Source organism: Eptatretus burgeri, chromosome 10, assembly GCF_056783735.1.
Source record: "Eptatretus burgeri isolate ZD-2024b chromosome 10, Ebu_testis_v1, whole genome shotgun sequence".
In the NCBI taxonomy this organism is placed as follows: Eukaryota; Metazoa; Chordata; class Myxini; order Myxiniformes; family Myxinidae; genus Eptatretus; species Eptatretus burgeri.
The window spans coordinates 100,684,938-100,703,214 of record NC_140970.1 but is presented as its reverse complement, the minus strand read 5'-3'; the positions used below and the strand labels follow the sequence as shown (position 1 = coordinate 100,703,214).

Below are 18,277 nucleotides of genomic sequence, written 5' to 3'. Positions count from 1 at the left end.
TGAAGTGGGGTGTTAAGGATGGATGAAGGGAAGAGAGGGTGAATGGGTGAGGCCGAATGCTGACCCAGTTCTAAAAGAGCTATGAAATTAATCTGCAGGCACTCCGCTCACGTCTGATACCACCCCTCGTATATCCTCGGATGTAGACTACCCGGTTCTGAAGTTTTTCTACTCGCAAACTTCTTCACTGCTGTTTCCCTTCTTCCCTTCTCACAAGCAATCCTTCTGTCAGCTCGTGGTTTATTCCAGGAAAGCTACCTGCCGATTCAGGAATATCGAAAGAAGCAAAATACCCAATTAATGTCTCTGCTTTCTCTCGGTCTACAACTCCATCCATCCATCCATTGGGACCATACTCTGTGCAGAGCGTCGGTGCTGCCGAAGCAGTCTTCTTGGCTATTGGGCACAATCCTGGATGGGTCGCCACTCCGACACAGGATACCAACGAGCTGGTACTCATTTTGGCGACCTCGGAATCATGACAGGCAGAGTCAAACTACCCACCTCGTATTAATTCAACAGCCGAGTGGGATTTGAACGAAGGACCCGAGGATTCCAAGCCCACCACCCTAACAATTAAGCCAACCCCAGGCGTAACAACTCGGTGCCCTTTCACGAACGACACAGTGCCTTCCGAAACGCTCGGCCTCTCCGGATTGAATACGACAAGGTGTGTACGCAGTTTCACCAGAATGTAGCCAAAGCATTTTAATACAAGAGTCTGTTTTGGGAATTCGAAGCAGCAAAACCACGCTGACTGGTAACTTCTTCGTGAAAATGTAACAGCAATCAAGTTGAAGTTTGGACGTGATAATACTTACAATATACTGCAGTGATTTAAACAAATACATTCACGAAAAATATCGCATCACAAAATATATATGTATATATTTTTGTTTTTTTAAACTTCTTTGCATTTGCAACAGTTTCCGTATCAGTTCAATTCAAAAACAGGTTGAAACCTTTGGGACCGTGTCCTGTACATACTGTACATGTGCAAAACGAATTGGTAAAACGTCTGAAAATTGCACGTTCTTACCTCCAAGTATCCCGTCGTCTGGTAGATGGTCATTTTTCTTTTATCACTCCGATTTATTTCATCCTCCTACGACATGCCCACAATACAAAAGACGAGTGGGTGCAAACATCCTGAAAATGGTTGCGTGGCTCACCGTGAGAAGGCATCACAATATTGGGGGTGGGGGGTGGTGGGGGAAACATGCATGAGCACGGCCTGTTGTGGGAACGGAATGCACAGTTTGGGAATGCAACAACAAGGCCGCCACAAAATCCCTTGGTCCAAAACACCAAGAACACAACCAGTCAATTACAAAATTCTAATTGATCAAAAAGAGAAGATGGAGTTACTGGACCATGCGGGAACACAGTTTTCCTTTGTGTGGTTGTTGTCCATTCACGTAGTACAGGCAACTCGCTACCTCATCAGAGTGATGGTGGTGGTGCGACTGCAATTGCAATTGATGACAAATTACTCATCGGACTACTGCATATTGGCGGTGTATGGCACAAGCATGCTGACGTGCGATTGTGCCACGATATCTCCAAGCACATCTGGATCGTCAGGCAAACAGTCGACCGAGGCGAGGGAGGAGGAGTGCCAACGCAACTGCCAATGCGATGGCCGCCATTGGGATGCGCTTGATCCAGGGTGTCTGTTGGAATACACACGCGAGACCTCTCACCTTCAAATGTCATCAAGGAAACAATACAACTACCTTCATTCAATGTTCCACAAAAGTGTTTCCAATTCATCAGGGCGATCGGAACAATGCCATCGATGCAAGGGGAGAGAGTACCCTTCACATTCGACAACTTGGTCTGATACGAGCGTTACGTCGATAAGTTTAGAGTTGCACTTTAACTTTACATCGACATTCCTTCGTGAACAATTTGCACAGCTCATACATTAGTGCATCAGGTTTTGTTGGATCTCCCTTCCGACACACATAATCACCAACTAGCACTTCCTCCCTCATTACGTTTGTTGTGATGAATGAAACAGCGATGTGGGCATTCAAAAAAGGTGTACAAACAAAATACATACGACTACTACGACGACGACGATCGGCCGTGGGTGAGGAAGACCTCAAGACTTTGGGCAAGCCAGGCCAGGCATTCAACTGCAGCCGATTTGGTAAGGCCTGAACGATCTCTGTGTGGTTTATCTTATCAAATATCCTGCACTGCTCCAGATCCGTCATGCACTCGCTCAACTCCAAACTTCAAAGTATTCCATCCAATTGAACTGTGCATCTACAGTATCAACATATTTGGATGTCTTCACTACTCCTTATTATTGAATATGAAATCTGCTTGATTACCTTTCCACCAAAATTATTTATCCCTTAACCACCCCATTCATCCTCCGGCCTACGCTTACGATGACTTATTACCACTGCGGCCTATCGTTAGGCATTTTGAGAGTCAGTTGCAGAAAACATAACTCCAGACATTATCCCCACCCTTCTGCTCGTTCCATTTCCCTTCCTTTCTCTGTCCCCAACTCTTCTACACATTCCCTTTTATATACCCCGTACCGAACCATACCCATCAACTGCACTCCTTCCTTCCTTCCACTCCTTTGGACCCATGAAACTTCTCAACTCCAATCATCCCCCAAACTACCTTATCAGAATCATATCCATCCCTCTCCCATCTTGCCGATTCAGTTGTACAGCCTGAATAATCTGTGAATCATCATTTGCAATCCACTCAATCTCCTGTCCCTTTTATTCAAGAAACACAGCTTTCTCCTGGCAACGACTTACACCCCTTGTACATTCCCTGGATAATTTTTTTTTTTTTTATTCCACCTTTGAACCCTAATCCTCGTGGGACTGCCTTTATATACATACAGTATGCTCAGATGTCCCTTCAAGCTCTCCTCAATTTACTTACCGTTCACATCATTATTCCAATGAAACCAATCCCACACTATTAAAATTAATCTCTGACAAAACCAAACAGAACATATTGTTATGGATCTGGAAACCATTTGCATTCAACATACAGGTCCCAAAATTTAGTTATGCCATTAAGTACATGTGTAGTCAGGACCCCATCCTTTTGTTCAGCAGGAGGATTAAATGTGTGTGTTGTGACATCTTTAGTTAGGTTTTACATCCAACGAACCCTCCAACAAGCCATCTAACAACCAACAACCATCCCAACTGCATGACCCAAACTACCCATCACGCGCCATCACCACCCGTTGACTGCTCGTACCTTGACTTGCCAAGAGGGGGGGGCTCGCGTCCTCGGCTCGTAGTTCTTGTATGGCTTTTTCAGCATTGACCCTGTTACTCTTCGCGAGCGAAGCCACGTGGAGAATATGGGGTCTCCGAACAGGGGCCACGGCTCCGCCCCGGTGGGGTGCGGCCGTGGGCCAATGAGGGACGGACAGCGAGATGATTCTCGCCTGGGCCCCTCCCCGTGTGGGAGGAGGTATATATATATATATACATACATATATATATATATATATATATATATATATATATATATATATATATATATCCCTGAGCAGACTCATTTTGTGGTTGTCGTTGGCATTGGCGCTGAGAGATCTCGAGTACTTGAGTGGTGACAAGTTGGTTAACGGTGGTTGGGCTGGAGAGTGAGTGAACCAGCCTGTTCGTGGAGCCTTGGTGGGTCCCGTCCGTGACCCTGATCTCTGCCCCGGAGCTCCGATTCCTCCACGCGGCTGCCCCCACGAGGCACGAGTCCCACATGTGCGGCTGGGACTTCGACGACCCACAGGTGCCCATCCGAACTCTGACCCCCAGCTCGTCTCTCTCATCGGCTGGAGGGTCCAATAAAAACTCTGGGGTTTCTTTTCTTTTTGCGTGTGTGTGACTGCGTGTGGGCCCGTCTACAAGTAGAATTGTTTAAGTGTTTATTTCATCATTGTAAATACTGCATTGCATATTTGCGATAAGTCTCGCCTCTCCTGTCTTTTGCTTTTATTGTAAATAAATTATTAGAAATGTTCCCAGCTTGTTTCCGTCCTTTCTTTATTTGGTCCAGCATGGTCCGGGTCTGAGTTCAGATGGGGTTTCATCCCCGATAATCCGTTAATCCAAGCCGGCACGGCTTTGGCAGTTTCCGCTCGGCTGCAGCCGAACCGGAGTTGGTGGTCAGTAGTTGGAGCTCTACCACAGCCGGTAGAGTGACCCGGTTCGAGAGAGACGTGCTGAGGGCGTGAATCCCCAGTAGCCAAGACTGCGTGGTTATTTAGGTATATTGGGATCGAGACAATTAACCCTACGCCACGCGGTCGAGATATTGGTGTTTCACGGTCGATTAATCGACCCGCCGGCTTCGGAGTTATCCGGAGCGACGGCCTATAATTCCGGGGAGACCGGTGGGAGACAGCGTAAACATCCCCACCTGGCGGTTGTTCTCACCACCAACCCCCAGCCCACAACAATATATATATATATATATATATATATATATATATATATATATATATATATATATATATATATATATATCACATCACTGTGCTGAAATCATTGTACATAGCAAGTTACAACATTTCTTGGATAATTCATCTCATATTGACTCCAATTGTCTTGAAGCACAGGCCTTATAGGTCGTGAATTTAACACCTCATTATGAAGCAATCAAGAAAGACTCAAGCTCGATAGTATTGTGAAATGTGATAGAAAATAAAAACCACTCTCTTTTGTAATAAAGGTCAGGAATTATATCACAGAAACTTTCTGATTAAAAAAAAATAACATTTCAAAGCCGAATATTGCGACGGCAGGATAAAAGTGCCCCAGGTTATTGAAGTGAGTCAGTGAAAACGCACGCAGCGCATGGGCGAAAGGCCTCGTTTCAAAAATTTCATCCGCCATTTCAAAAATACCGCGTTGCAATTCATTTGGTGACAGTACGAGGTTTGAACCAAAATCGCTCTACCCAATGCAAAACGAGTTTAAAAAAACAAAAAAAAAAACAAAAAAACAACAGTGGTGGACAATAGGATGGGCCAAAAAATGTTTGATACCTGCGCATCATTCGGCTCAGGCTGAGCTCCAAGGCCGGTGCGACAAATGAGCAATTCGTTGCGCAAATGCTCACACTCTCGACGGCTCTGCTCATGTCGATCTTTACACTCAGCGAGTGCTGCACGCCATCGCTCGTACTGATAGAAAGGTGCACATCGCAGCAAGTCGTTCGATTAAATAAATCACCACTTCTACAACCACTAAAATATGTGACACCACATAACCCAAAACAATTCACAAAAACTTCCACTCATCACTCATGTCAACAATTCAAGGAGAGAATGCATTCACCACGACCCGGACACGTAAAGAGCATGCACAGTCAAGTGTTTGGTTTAAGTACAAGTATGATCAGTTCATAACATGCTTTTCATCTAATGAATAAGAGTCAACAATAGAAACAAAACTGATGTGGATTTTGCTAACACATCATTCTTTAACTAGCAGAAGCCCTTAATAAAAAATACCACAACATTAAAAAAATTAAAAAGGAAGCCTTTTATTGTTGTGCTGGTTGAATGAGCTCAACAATGGAAGGTTGTACAAGGAATGTGTTGAGTTGTAATTGTATGCGCTTGGAGAAAAGAAGAGAATAAAATGAGTTTAACAACTTATTGATTTATTCAAAACATTCCATTGGGTATGAATCTCGATTTAAAGGTTACACTGTCTGCTTCGTTGTTTATATTATAATTTTCCCAAAAGGTTGGATTCATTAGCAATTAACACATGAGGCAATCGTAGATTCCGTTCGTCCGATATCCGTGGTGCGTATCGTTGTGAATCAATTGTGTAAACAAATGCTTTCATGTCCTTTGTTCTTTCTCCCATTTATTTATTAAACACACAAAGCTTGGTGGTGGCTTCGTGGTTTGGACGGCTGGCTGGGGATCTTAGGGTCTTGAGTTCAAGCCCCGTTGGTTGCTGAATTAACAACAGGTGGGGTTGACTCAGCCTGTCATCCTTCTGGGGTCAGCAAAATGAGTACCAGCTTGCTGGGATGAGTGAGCCATTCGAGTATCCTGCGTCAGAGTGGCGACCTATCCAGGATTGTGCCCAATAGCCCAGGAGACTGCTTCAGCAGCACTGACGCTCTGTATAGAGTGTGGTCCCAATGGATGGATGGATGGAAGGAGTCATTGTGATTCACAAATTAAATAAAGCCACACACACTGGCATCTCCAGGCGTTTATTGCAATATACCCAGCGATTCGTAGCTATGATGAACAGGCATTCGATAATATGAGTGAAGAAAGTTAAAAAAAAACTTTATCGTGAAGAAATCGTTGCGGCCTGTTCCAAGTCAAGGCGTGGTTGAGTAGGCCAAAAAACATGGCGGCTTCAGACCCCAGCGAGGTTACCCAGGAAATGCCTTAAGACCCCAGAGAGCGAGGTGGCCGAGGATTGCCTGATGAAGGATGTTATTAAATAAGGCCGTTAATTATCTTCAAAAGGGGTGTTTTAATTAATCCAAACACCCAATTTTCACTCCTTCACTTCCTTGGAGTTTTCTTAGTATGCATGCAAAGTTTCAGGCTGATAGGTTTTATAGTTTTGGAGTTATGGAGGAGAAACAGACACACACACACACACACACACACACACACACACACACACACACACACACCCTTTTATTAGTATATTTATGTGCATATATATTATATTACAGCGAACGTAGTGAGCTTCATACTTAACGTGCACATGAGAGAATAGGAAACAACAACAACAACGCAATATCCTGGCAATTTGGAATCCGTGTCATCGGCTATGACCCTTTTGCTTCCGGTTTTTGTCATGGGGAATGATGCGTCCCGGGAGATAAAGGCATCATCGGAGACATGAAAGACCCAAATATCAGACATGGTGTATATTTCCTCGACTGATTTTAATAAAGATATCTCCCGCATCATCAAAAAATAAATTTTTAATCGTGATTTACATTATTTGATCGCGGATCCCGAATCCAGGCCGAAGTAACCGGAAATTGCAGCATCGAATGTAAGAAGAATTCTACGTTCGCTTCTAGGCTTTGCCTATTCCATATTATGTATATGTACTTGAGAAAATAATCACACCCCTTATCCGCTGGTAATTTTCATTTCAGTCTCAGTTGTTTGAGTCAATGTAATTACCCATTATCTACCACTTTCTACATCTAATCTACCACTTAATTTGCACAAAGATTAACATCTCCGATCAGTTTAATAAATGCGAAACAGAGCTGATCGTAGACCCTTGTAGTAAACATTGAGACATTTCCATCCTTCAGCGCTTAATTCGTGTGTTGCCAAAAATGCGAGTCAGCAAGATGGTTGTACAGGTGAACATGCGGCGAGATGTTTGACAGAGGTTTTCAAGAAGCAAACATGATGATGTGTATTGTTATTCCTCGATAACTTGAGGCTCATGCTAGAGGTAAAACGATGATAACGGGTGTGAAGGCAACAAGCAACAATCAACAATCTTGCATGACATTGCAATTGGAGAGAGAGAGAGAGAGAGAGAGAGAGAGAGAGAGAGAGAGAGAGAGAGAGAGAGAGAGAGAGAGAGAGAGAGAGAGAGAGAGAGAGAGAGAGAACGAGAGAGAACGAGAGAGAACGAGAGAGAAAGAGAGAGAAAGAGAGAGAAAGACAGAGAAAGACAGAGAAAGACAGAGAAAGACAGAGAGATACAGACAGACAGAGAGAGAAAGAGACAGAGAGAGGGAGGGAGGAGAGACAGAGAGACAGACAGACAGAGAGAGAGAGAGAGAGAGAGAGAGAGAGAGAGAGAGAGAGAGAGAGAGAGAGAGAGAGAGAGAGAGAGAGAGAGAGAGAGAGAGAGAGACAGATAGAGAGAGACAGAGACAGAGAGACAGAGACAGAGAGAGAGACAGAGACAGAGAGACAGATAGAGGAGAGACAGATAGAGGAGAGACAGATAGAGGGGAGAGAGAGAGAGAGAGAGAGAGAGAGAGAGAGAGAGAGAGAGAGAGAGAGAGAGAGAGAGAGAGAGAGAGAGAGAGAGAGAGAGAGAGAGAGAGAGAGAGAGAGAGAGAGAGAGAGAGAGAGAGAGAGAGAGAGAGAGAGAGAGAGAGAGAGAGAGAGAGAGAGAGAGAGAGAGAGAGAGAGAGAGAGAGAGAGAGAGAGAGAGAGAGAGAGAGAGAGAGAGAGAGAGAGAGAGAGACAGAAAGAGACAGAAAGAGACAGAGAGAGAGAGAGAGAGAGAGAGAGAGAGAGAGAGAGAGAGAGAGAGAGAGAGAGAGAGAGAGAGAGAGAGAGGAGAGACAGACAGAAAGAAGAGAGACAGATAGAGGAGAGAGAAGGGCAAGGCAACTAAAGTGAGCCAAGATAGGTATGACGAGTATGGATAAAATCTGCCAAAGAAAAATTAGGTTTTGCAGCAAAGAAAAAAGAACAAACAAAAAAAGGAGTGGATGAGGAAAATGTCCAACGATAAGTTATTATCGAGTTTGAGTTTTTACAAATGGATGGTTAAGCAGGCAGATGAGCATTTTAAAAGATGTCTTTTTCATTTAAGATATGTGTGCACATGTCATGCCTCCTTGTTCAGTTTTGCAAACATACATCTCAAACATCAGCAGTATGTTTATGTAGGTAAATTGCAAATCACAAAATGTGTCAGATAACCTTTAACCCCTTGGCACATTATAAATGCACGTGGCACATTGGGGTTTTTCTCAGCCTCACATCATTCCGTGTGTCATCCGCATGGCGCCGTGCCTCCTTTAGCTGCATGTCGAGGTGTCCATTTGGTGGTGCTAAACTCTCCTCTTCAGCCAACAATTCGTGGGCACAGTTGGTCAGCTCCTGTGTCTCCGCCCAAAGAAAGTCTTTCTCCTTCGACATGACCTTGTTCTGCAACTCCAGGCTGGTTAGAAATATACACACAAGGGATGGTTTCTAATATACACAATATATATTTCTCATGGGACTTCTGTATGAATGTAAATTACGTTACAAATAGAAAGGTGTCTCGGCAAGAAAAACATTGTGCATTTTTATTTGAAAATTAATATTGTTACGGCTGTGGAAATTCGCAGAACACCATAGAGGTTCCTTAGATCAGTTATCCCGGTAAGTCTGTGTTCAGTTAGATTTCCCCACCGTTGTTTAATGGGAATTATTTGTGTTCACCGGGCTGTGACCCTTTGAGATAGTGTTTTTCTTTCTCTATCGTTATTTTGAACCACCATTGCAACAAACCTCCACGCCAACAACCACCACCACCAACTACGCCACAACGCCAACCACGCTACAATCACCATAACAACCACCACCATCTTCGCCACTACGCCCGCTTGCGAACGCCATCCTCCACGGACCACGCTACAACCCCCTTTCCGCGTCGGAAACTGTCCGAGAACGCGAGGAGGGAAGCAAGAAGGTTCTCCGATGGCGCGCGGCTTCTCCCGCCTGATTTTCCTGCCTATTTTCCCCGCGCTTGGTGTGGGGGAAGTGCGATCCGAGCCGGGGGTCAAAGGTGAGAAAAGATGGGGGCCTCTTTTTTGGGGAATAATTCCTTTGACCTGAGCCAAAACCGACTTCCCCCATCCCCTGCACGGCACGCGGGGAGGGGGCGAGAGGGCACGCCCCTTTTCGGGAGGCTTCTCGAAACGCCTCGAAGGGAGGTGGAGCCGAAAATGTGGTGGAGCGAAGGGCGGAGCCCCGCGCTATGAAGGGCGGAGCCCCGCGCTATAAATGGCGGACCGTACGCGAGGCTCGGGGCTCTCTGAGAGATCTCCCTGTGGTTCATGACTCTCTTCCCCTGTTTCCCGGTGGTCCATGCCCTGCTGCTTCTTCCGGCTCATGGTACACTCGCCTGCCTTTGGTGGTCCGGTGCTCGTGCTTCCTGTGGTTCAGCACTCCTAGGGTGGTTCAGCTGTTCCTGTGGTTGGGGTCCAGTGGAGGGCCCGTGCATCGGGGACGCGGATGGAAGGCGCAGCTCTGCCGGCTGTGTGGTGTGGACCTGCGCGTCTGGATGAGGAGTGCCGGAGAGAGTTCGCCGGCCACGCGGGAGGCCCGGAAACCAGGCGCGTCCAAGCTAGCTGTCGGGGGAGCGGGACGTCACGACTCAACGACCACTAAGGGGAGGGGGGCAGGTAACCTGCACGGTCTCGTGGGCCCATTCGGTCAGCCAAGGCCTACGTTATAAAGGTCCCCGGACCCCGTCTCCCTCCCTGCTGATGGGGAGGTCTTTCCTTTTGTTTTGTATGCATGCTGTGGCGTCGTGTCCTGTTAAGTAACGACTCTATAAGTGACTGTGCTTGTAAATAATAATTATAGTCGGTTGTATTTCTTTTGCATTCTATTTGTTACTTGTATATTGCATGACTGCCCTTGCTTATGTTGTGCTGTATAGTGAATAAATGTCCTTGTGTGCAATGTACCCCATTCGTCGTGCCTTATTTCCCTTTTGAAAAGCCATCTTGCATCGTGGAATGAGTAGTGGGTTTTGAACGCCCAGTAAAGAGAATCGGATCCGTCGAGGTCGGCGATAATACCGCTCGGTTATCACTGTAGTACAGAACGGACCGCTTAAGCGGTTCGTGTCCCAGGCCGACCTGTGGCGCGGTGCAGCCACTCGGTAGGTTACCCGCGCGGGTACTTAGGTATATCGACATTCGGCGATTCACCTATTTCGCACAGGAAGAATGCGGACTGGGCTGTGGTGAGGTTAAACCCCCACCCGTGACTGGTTCCTGGCGGTAGTTCCAGGAGGGTCACGACTGAATTGTCCATCCAGTGGGCGACGCGGTTGCGATTGGAGTTACGCGGCCGATCGCATGCCGGCGGGCGCGAATTCGTAACAATATTAAGCAACAATAAATTGTTCAAAAAATAATCCCGTCCTTATCTTGGGAGGTTTAATTTGTTAAAAAAAAAAAAATTTTAAAGAAAGGAAAAACTTACTCTGACAGATGAGAAGCAAAAAACATATAAATAAATAAATAAATAAAGAAAGAAAGAAAGAAAGAAAGAAAGAAAGAAAGAAGGATGACTGACAGTTAAAAGGTAGGGCTGACAGGATGGGCTTGAGGTACGCACATGGCCCTCTAAGCTGTCTAACCTGGGTTCGAATCCCGACCCAGCTATAAAATGTCATCCCGGTGTTTCACAGGCAGGGTGATTCATCAATGGGTGTACCGTCTCTCGGATGGACGTTAAGGAGGTGTCCCTTCTGCCAACATTAATGGGTGGACAATAAAGATCCCACGGTGCCCTTCGTAAAGAGTAGGTGAGCCATCTCCGGCACACTGAACAAATTCCAAATTCCTTCCCCAACTCGCAGAGGGATTTGCATCAGTGCCAAAGCTGCACCCTCAGCCAATGATGCTACCCCCGCAGTCTTGTGCTGCATACGAAAAAAAACGAAGACGTGAAAAGGGTGAAATTGTTGTAAAAGGAGTGTACAAACACAACTTCATCGATGTTAGTCATTGGCCTTTTTTGGGACAGGCCACAGATTCCGAACGACTTCTTGTATTCAAGCCTTTTGGAACATTGATCCAAAAATAATTACGACTGATTTTCACTTCATTTCATGCACGTTTGTAACTTCGACATTGACAAATTAACCAGCACAATGTCAAACCATTTTACAAGAAATAAATGAGCATTCACCACTTGGGTGACTACACCCAGATCGACTTGTTCATTCAACCGGATGCAGCTCTGGGTTTTCTGTCTGCCTGAAATTCAAATTTGGATATCCATGAACTTTCTCAAACTCAATACTATAATCTGAAGACTGGGATGCTACAATCCTTGGCCCCTCATCCATCCTTAAAAAAAAACTACCTAAACCCCAGATAGTGTAGCTTGGGGATCAGCATCTGAACCCTGCCCCCACAATTTCAAATCTCGGTGTCACGATGGAACCAAATATTTCCTCTATTCCACATATTGCCAAATCTGTAAATCTATATTCTTCCTTCTGCAGAATATTATTGAAATCCACTCATACTCAATACGGAGTATCGAAACGTTGGTTCATAATCTCATAGTAATGCACTCGGATTACTGCAAATCATGGATATCATGCTTACCTGCCTAGTGTCTTCAGATCGAGTGACCTATTCGGAACGTATCTGCCAGACTTGGAGTAAATCTGATTACATGACGTCAATCTTCAAGTATGGATAAAACAAGCACACAAACGTTTTTTCACCAGAATAGACAGAGAATGACGCAAGGGACATAGCTTAAGAGTACATAGGAGAAGAGTTAGGACAGTATTAAGGCCGTCCTATTTTATCAAACTTCCTTCCTTTTCTCCAACAACCTCATCTCAGATCACCAATTCGGATTTAGATCATGTCACTCCACCTTGGACATGCTGTTCCTACTCTCCCAAAAATGGCTGGAGGCCCTCAATGTTAGACATGAGATCAGGGCTGTCTCTCCAGAAAAATATTGAGCTTTCGAGAGTCTGGCATCTCACCTTGATCTCCAAACTCTCTGCTATGGCATCCAAGGATTCCAAGGCTAACTCCACTCTTTGGTTACTGACTTCCTCTATTCTTGGAGCCAACATGTGGCTCTCAATGGAATCCTTTTTCTCCTCTTCCTATTAATGCTTGAGTCCCCAAAGACAGGGTTCTGGGTCCATTCCTCTTCCTAATCTTTCTGTTCTTGCACCCACTGCTCTTTCCATGCTTTCCGTGTTTCTCCTCTTTCCTGCCTATGCAACCAACTTTCACTTTATCTGCAATGTCATCCTTCCCTTCAAGTCTTCAAGACAGTTGTTCACCACCATCTCAGATCATCCCCCATTCCAACTCATTTCTACCCCCATCAACGCCCACGCCAGCCCACCTCATTCCAAATTTCCAGTTTTTCCTTCCTGAGAGCTTGCTTCTACATCCATCTTGTCCATCCCATGCATCCTCCCCTACCCTCATTCATCCCAACAACCATTATTTGTCCAAGTCACCCTCTATTTTGTCCTTCAACCCAGCTTTTGGTGCCCCCCCCTAACGTATATCGTCAGGTCAAGCCAGATTAGATCTGTGACTTGCGCCTGGTACCAGGTAAAGCTGTACTAACCTGTTTCATGGTCGGGCTGTCGGTGATTAAACCGCCTTCCCCCCCCCCCCCAATGAGGTTTTCTGTTGAGGAGGGTGTATAGATATGGACATCCAGCAGGATTAGAAAGAAAACCTGTCAAAGGGCATAGGAGCTCCTTGTGAGCCAACAGCCATCCAAATCTAGTGCCCAACTGCGTCTGCAGACGTCCTCCTTCAGTTTTTTGAGGAGGTTGTTGGCAGGATTTGCACTCTGGCCACCGTAAAACACTTCATTCTGCAAAACGCACAAACGCAAAGGAAACTGAAAACTCACTCCGTATGAGTACCTCTCCTGTGCTGCTGCCCTTCGCAGGGCAGCTCACCGGATGACGGGATTTGGGCAAAGCCTTCGAGACCGCCATTCTTTGATCAGAGGAGGAAAAGTACGGGGTAAACTTCCTGGGTCAGATTGCGATGGTGTGTGACGGAGTGGTGCTGAGGTGTCGTCCACCAGACGGCGTCTCCTTCGGTTAACCTGAGGCGGTCTCTTCGGGTGGGTGCCTGGAATGTCCTATCCCTAAGAGAGAATGATCACCTGTCTCTGTTCTAATCTGAGCTCCAGCATTTCAACATCGGTATTGCAGCAGTCTCTGAGGTTCGGAGATCAGATGGTGGTGAGATCATGATGGGTGGTTACACCTACCATTGGTCTGGTCACTCTGATGGTTACCATGCCCAAGGAGTTGCTATAGCTGTGTACAATAAACTGACTAATGACAATTGAGGTAACACCGGTCAACGAGCGTATTATGAGACTCAGGATTTGTCACTCCTTGGGTGTCATTTCCCTGGTTTCTGTATCTGCTCCGACTGAGGCGAGTGATCTCACCGTGAAGGACGCAATTTATGCTGTGCTCGAGTCCGTGGTTGGTCAGTGCCTGAAGGCGAGATACTCTTCCAGTCTTGGGGGATTTCAATTCATCGACTGGAACTGATGGGGATGGTTATGAGACATGTGTGTTGCTCCCCATGGGTCTGGAACTGTGAACCAGAATATCACCAAGGTCCTTGACTTTGCAAGATGTCGTGGACTTAGGGTGGCCGGTTCATGGTTTCAGCGCCCACAAGCTCATCAATGGACTTGGTATTGCAACGCTGGTGGTGTGGCAAAGGAGATTGACCATGTGTTCATTGATGATTGCTGAAGGATGATCCAGAATTGCAGGGTCTCCCGGGGTGCTCAGTTCCTCAATAGTGACCACAGGCTTGTTATAGAAACTCTGAAGTTGCAGCTTAAATCTGGGACAATGGTACGATCACAGCCTCAGCTGGATGTTGGTAAGCTCAAGCATGATAGGGTAGCTGAAGAGTTTGCAAACAGGCTGAGTGGGGATTTGGGGGGGGTATGTGTGCTTTGGGGGGAACCCTGAAGAGTTGTGGCGTGCCTTCAAGACAACCATCATTGATGTTGTCGGTGGATATCTTGGAACTCACCATCGGGTAAAGAAGAATTTTGTCTGTCAAAGAACAATGGATACCATTGACCAGAGTCACAGGGCCAACCAGGCTCAATGGCAGAGCTGAGCTGTTCAGGGAGTTGTGGTGTGAAACTACGTGCACTGAGGGTGGACAAGGAGGCCGATGTGCGTGCAATCCAAGGGTGTCAAGCATCACCTGTGCTCAAGTGATTTTTGTCCTGCTTACAGGGGAATTTGTGCATTGCGTTCCTTCAAGCCCGTCCCTCGGTGTACAGCAGTGATAGTGGAGGGTGGTGGGCTCTTGACAGCAAGTCCAAAGTGAAGGCCCATTGGGCCAGTTACTTTGAGCAGCTGCACTAGGCTGACTCACCAGCTGTTTAATTGGATGTCAGAGGTGTTACTATCCCAATTGCTGACCCTCCAATCAACTGTGATCCACCTCCGTTTGTGGAAACACAGGCTGTGATGAACAGGTTGAAATTGGGTAAAGCTTCTGGGATGTGGCATCCATGCTTAACTTTTCAAGGCTGGTGGAAATGCTGTACTCATGTTGTTGCACGCAGTACTGTGCTCTGCTTCGAACACAGGCATCATCCCAAATGACTAGAGAGGGGCCTTGTTGTCCCTCTCTGGAAAGGGAAAGGTGATTAGAAGCACTGCAACAACTACCGAGGTGTGACGCTGCTCTCAGTGCCAGGCAAGGTCTTTGCTTGAATAATTCTTGACATGGTTTGCCGACATCGTCTTGAGCAACAGCACCCAGAGCAGTCAGGCTTTACACCAAAGAGGAAAATGATTGACCATATCATTGCTCTTTGGGTACTCACCAAATGCAGACTGGAGTTTCGGCAGGGGCTGCTTGCAGCCTACGTTCATCTCTGTAAAGCATTCGATTCATCGAATCGGAATGCCCTCTGGAGGATTCTTGGTCTTCGTGAGGTGCCACCAAAACTGATCAATCTGATGTCTGAACTTTCCACTGGTATTGAGAGTGCTGTGAGATGTGGTGATACCATCTCTGCCCTTTTTCCAGTTGTTACTGGAGTTCGTCAGGGGTATGTACTGGCATCTACACTTTTCAGCACTTGTATGGACTGGATTCTGGGGAGGATGTCAGAGAGATCAAACTGCGGTACATCGTTTAGGAATGTCAAGATCTTTGACCTTGATTTCGCAGATGATGCAGTCATCTTTGTGGAGACACTGGATATCCCTTTGGGGACACTTGAGGTGCTGAATAAGGAGTTGGAGCCACTGGTATTTTGGGTTTCCTGGGTCAAAACTAAGATCCAGGCTTGCAATGACATCTTGGATGTTGCTATCTTGTCTGGACCCATTTGTGGTAAGAACGTTGAGGACACGGAGGATTCACTTACCTTGGCAGTGTTATTGATGTCTCCGCTGGCTGTGAGCCAGAGGTCAATAGACGTCTGGGTCATGCCTGGGGAGTCATGGATTTACTGGATCGTGGGGTGTGGCGCTGCCGGTACCTGTGCAGGAGGAGGAAAGTCCGAGTCTTCAGGTCCTTGGTGCTTCCTGTCTTGCTCTACAGATGTGAGACTTGCACTCTGACCAGGGATCTGAGATGGAGACTTAACTCCTTCAGTACCAGGTCTCCACAGAGAATCCTTGGCCATTACTGGTCGGACTTTGTGTCCAACAAGCGGTTGCTGAGGGGGTCTCAAATGAGATTTGTCGCCTGGATAGTCTGTGTGCATCAGCTGCAGCTGTATGGACATGTGGCTCATTTCCTGACGCTGATCCTGCTCACCAGATTCTCTCAGTAAGGGAGCCACATGAGTGGAGGAGGCCAATGGGCTGACCACTTGCCTCGTGGTTGCAGCAGGTTGATCAACATTTCAAGGAGATGGGAATGGGCCAGGCATCTGCCTGGGGGATGGCCAGAAAGAGGCCCCTGGAGTACCGGTGGAAAGTGGATGCAGTGATGTGCTGCTCTGCTGCATGCTCCCGTACCTAACCTGACCTGACTCCCCCTCCCCCTCTCTCTTTCTACTGTACCTTTTGTTCTATCACATCCTTATCCATTCAGTGTTGTTGCTCTTTAATGAGCCTAAACTCTGTATTAAAAAACAGAGGGCAGGGGCCATTCAATCAAAAAAGGCAGGACAATGATCTTTCCTGGGAAAGCCACATCTCCAAGCTGGCCTCCAAAGCCAGTCACCGATTGGGCATCCTCCATCGTGCAAAGTCCTTCCTTGGTACACCTGAGGTCCAGACAACAAACATAACTTTCATCTGCAGCCTGATGGAGTACTGCCCTCCCCTCTGGGCTGGTGCTGCCACCTCTCATCTTTCTCAGCTTAACGCTATGGAAACCAGGGCATTTAAGTTCATTGGTATCTCCCGCGATGAGTCTTCGGGTCTCTCACTCTCTCACCGCAAGCAGGTCGGTGATCTTTCTGTCTTCTACCATCTTCTCTCCAGCTTCTCTCCCCCCCCCCCCCTGTCTGATACCTGTCCCGTCCATATTTCCGCAGGGCACTCAAGGTCCGCCAGCAACCCTCTTCTGCTTAAACTACCAAAATGAAGAATCACTGCTCACCTTTACCCTTTCATTCCCCACTTTTCTCGCCTTTGGAACACACTCCCACACTCTTGACTTCCACTCTTCCTTCCAGGTCTTCAAAACAGCTGTTCACCACAATCTCTTGTCTTCCCCCATCCAAAACCATGATCTTTTTAACCCCCGTTAATCCACTCCAAACCCACCTCCTTCATATTCCCTGCTTTCCTTCCTGAAAGTCCCAGTAATGTTCATCTTGTTTACCCCAACCCATCCCTCTCCCTTCCACAGATCTCCCCATGTCTCTGTTCCACACTGTTTTGTGCTTTCCTCTCCTGTCCCTCTTGTCTCCTGCTACCCTTGTTATACGTTCTGTGTGTTCGCTCTTATACAAACCTTGACATTGTATATATGAAAAAAATATTTAAATAGTTGATGCATGGAATGGTCATCCAAGTAAGGTAGTGGCAGCAGAAAGAGTAGACAGTTATCCCCACACTTTTTGAAAAAAACAAAGCGGGGAATGGGAGTCCATCCATATGTCTCTCCGTCCATCTGTGACACCATCTCCTCCTAAATGCTTGAGCAAAATTTTTCCAAAACTTGGGAGTTATGATCACTGCATGGCATGAAAGTGCAAGAGCAGTATCATTTTTGCCACACCCCCCTGGCAGAATCAAAATGTCAAATTCCAAAAATTGCAATTATGGCACATTTTAAAACATTTTTAATGTAACTTTGTATATGCAATCAACATTGTGGGACACATGAAATATGGAATGATTGTTTTGATTCGACTCCCAGTTCATGCTCCAGGAAGTGGCGTATTCAGGTTACAGGGGTCAAAACAGGAAAAAACTAGAGGGGGAGCACTCGGGAGAGTGCAAAACCTCCGCCGCCAATACTGCTGGGTCACTCAAGTGAACCTTATATCTTATTCATTAAATATGATGTCAACAGTGCTGAGAGTTATAGTTCTTTTCTCCATTTTTTTTGGGGGGGGGGGATTGGAAATCACTTAAATCATGTAAAAATGCAAAAAAAAAAAAAAAAAAATCGAAATTTTGTTGAAAAAAAAGTTGCAAAAATTTTTTTTTTCTCTAACAATTTTTTTTGGGGGGGTGGGGGTGGAAATCACTTAAAACATGTAGAAATGCAAAAAAAATTCTCTATTTTTTTTTGGGGGTGGGTAAAAAAAAATTTTGCGGGGGGGGTGGCAATCACTTAA

At 46.2% G+C, this 18,277-nt stretch overlaps 1 protein-coding gene across 1 annotated transcript in view; it reads right to left on the bottom strand.

The window, feature by feature from the left end:
- Nucleotides 1-682: 682 nt before the first annotated feature.
- The window catches only part of LOC147019287 (uncharacterized), a 35,765-nt gene continuing 18,170 nt past the window's right edge, over nucleotides 683-18,277 (bottom strand). Inside the window, exons 7-9 of the mRNA XM_085899660.1 lie at nucleotides 8,729-8,909; nucleotides 5,039-5,176; nucleotides 683-1,673 (exon numbers count right to left, since the gene is read on the bottom strand). Of these exons, the coding sequence (XP_085755786.1) occupies nucleotides 1,581-1,673; nucleotides 5,039-5,176; nucleotides 8,729-8,909 (412 nt within the window). The 3' untranslated portion in view covers nucleotides 683-1,580. The remainder of the gene's footprint in view (nucleotides 1,674-5,038; nucleotides 5,177-8,728; nucleotides 8,910-18,277) is intronic.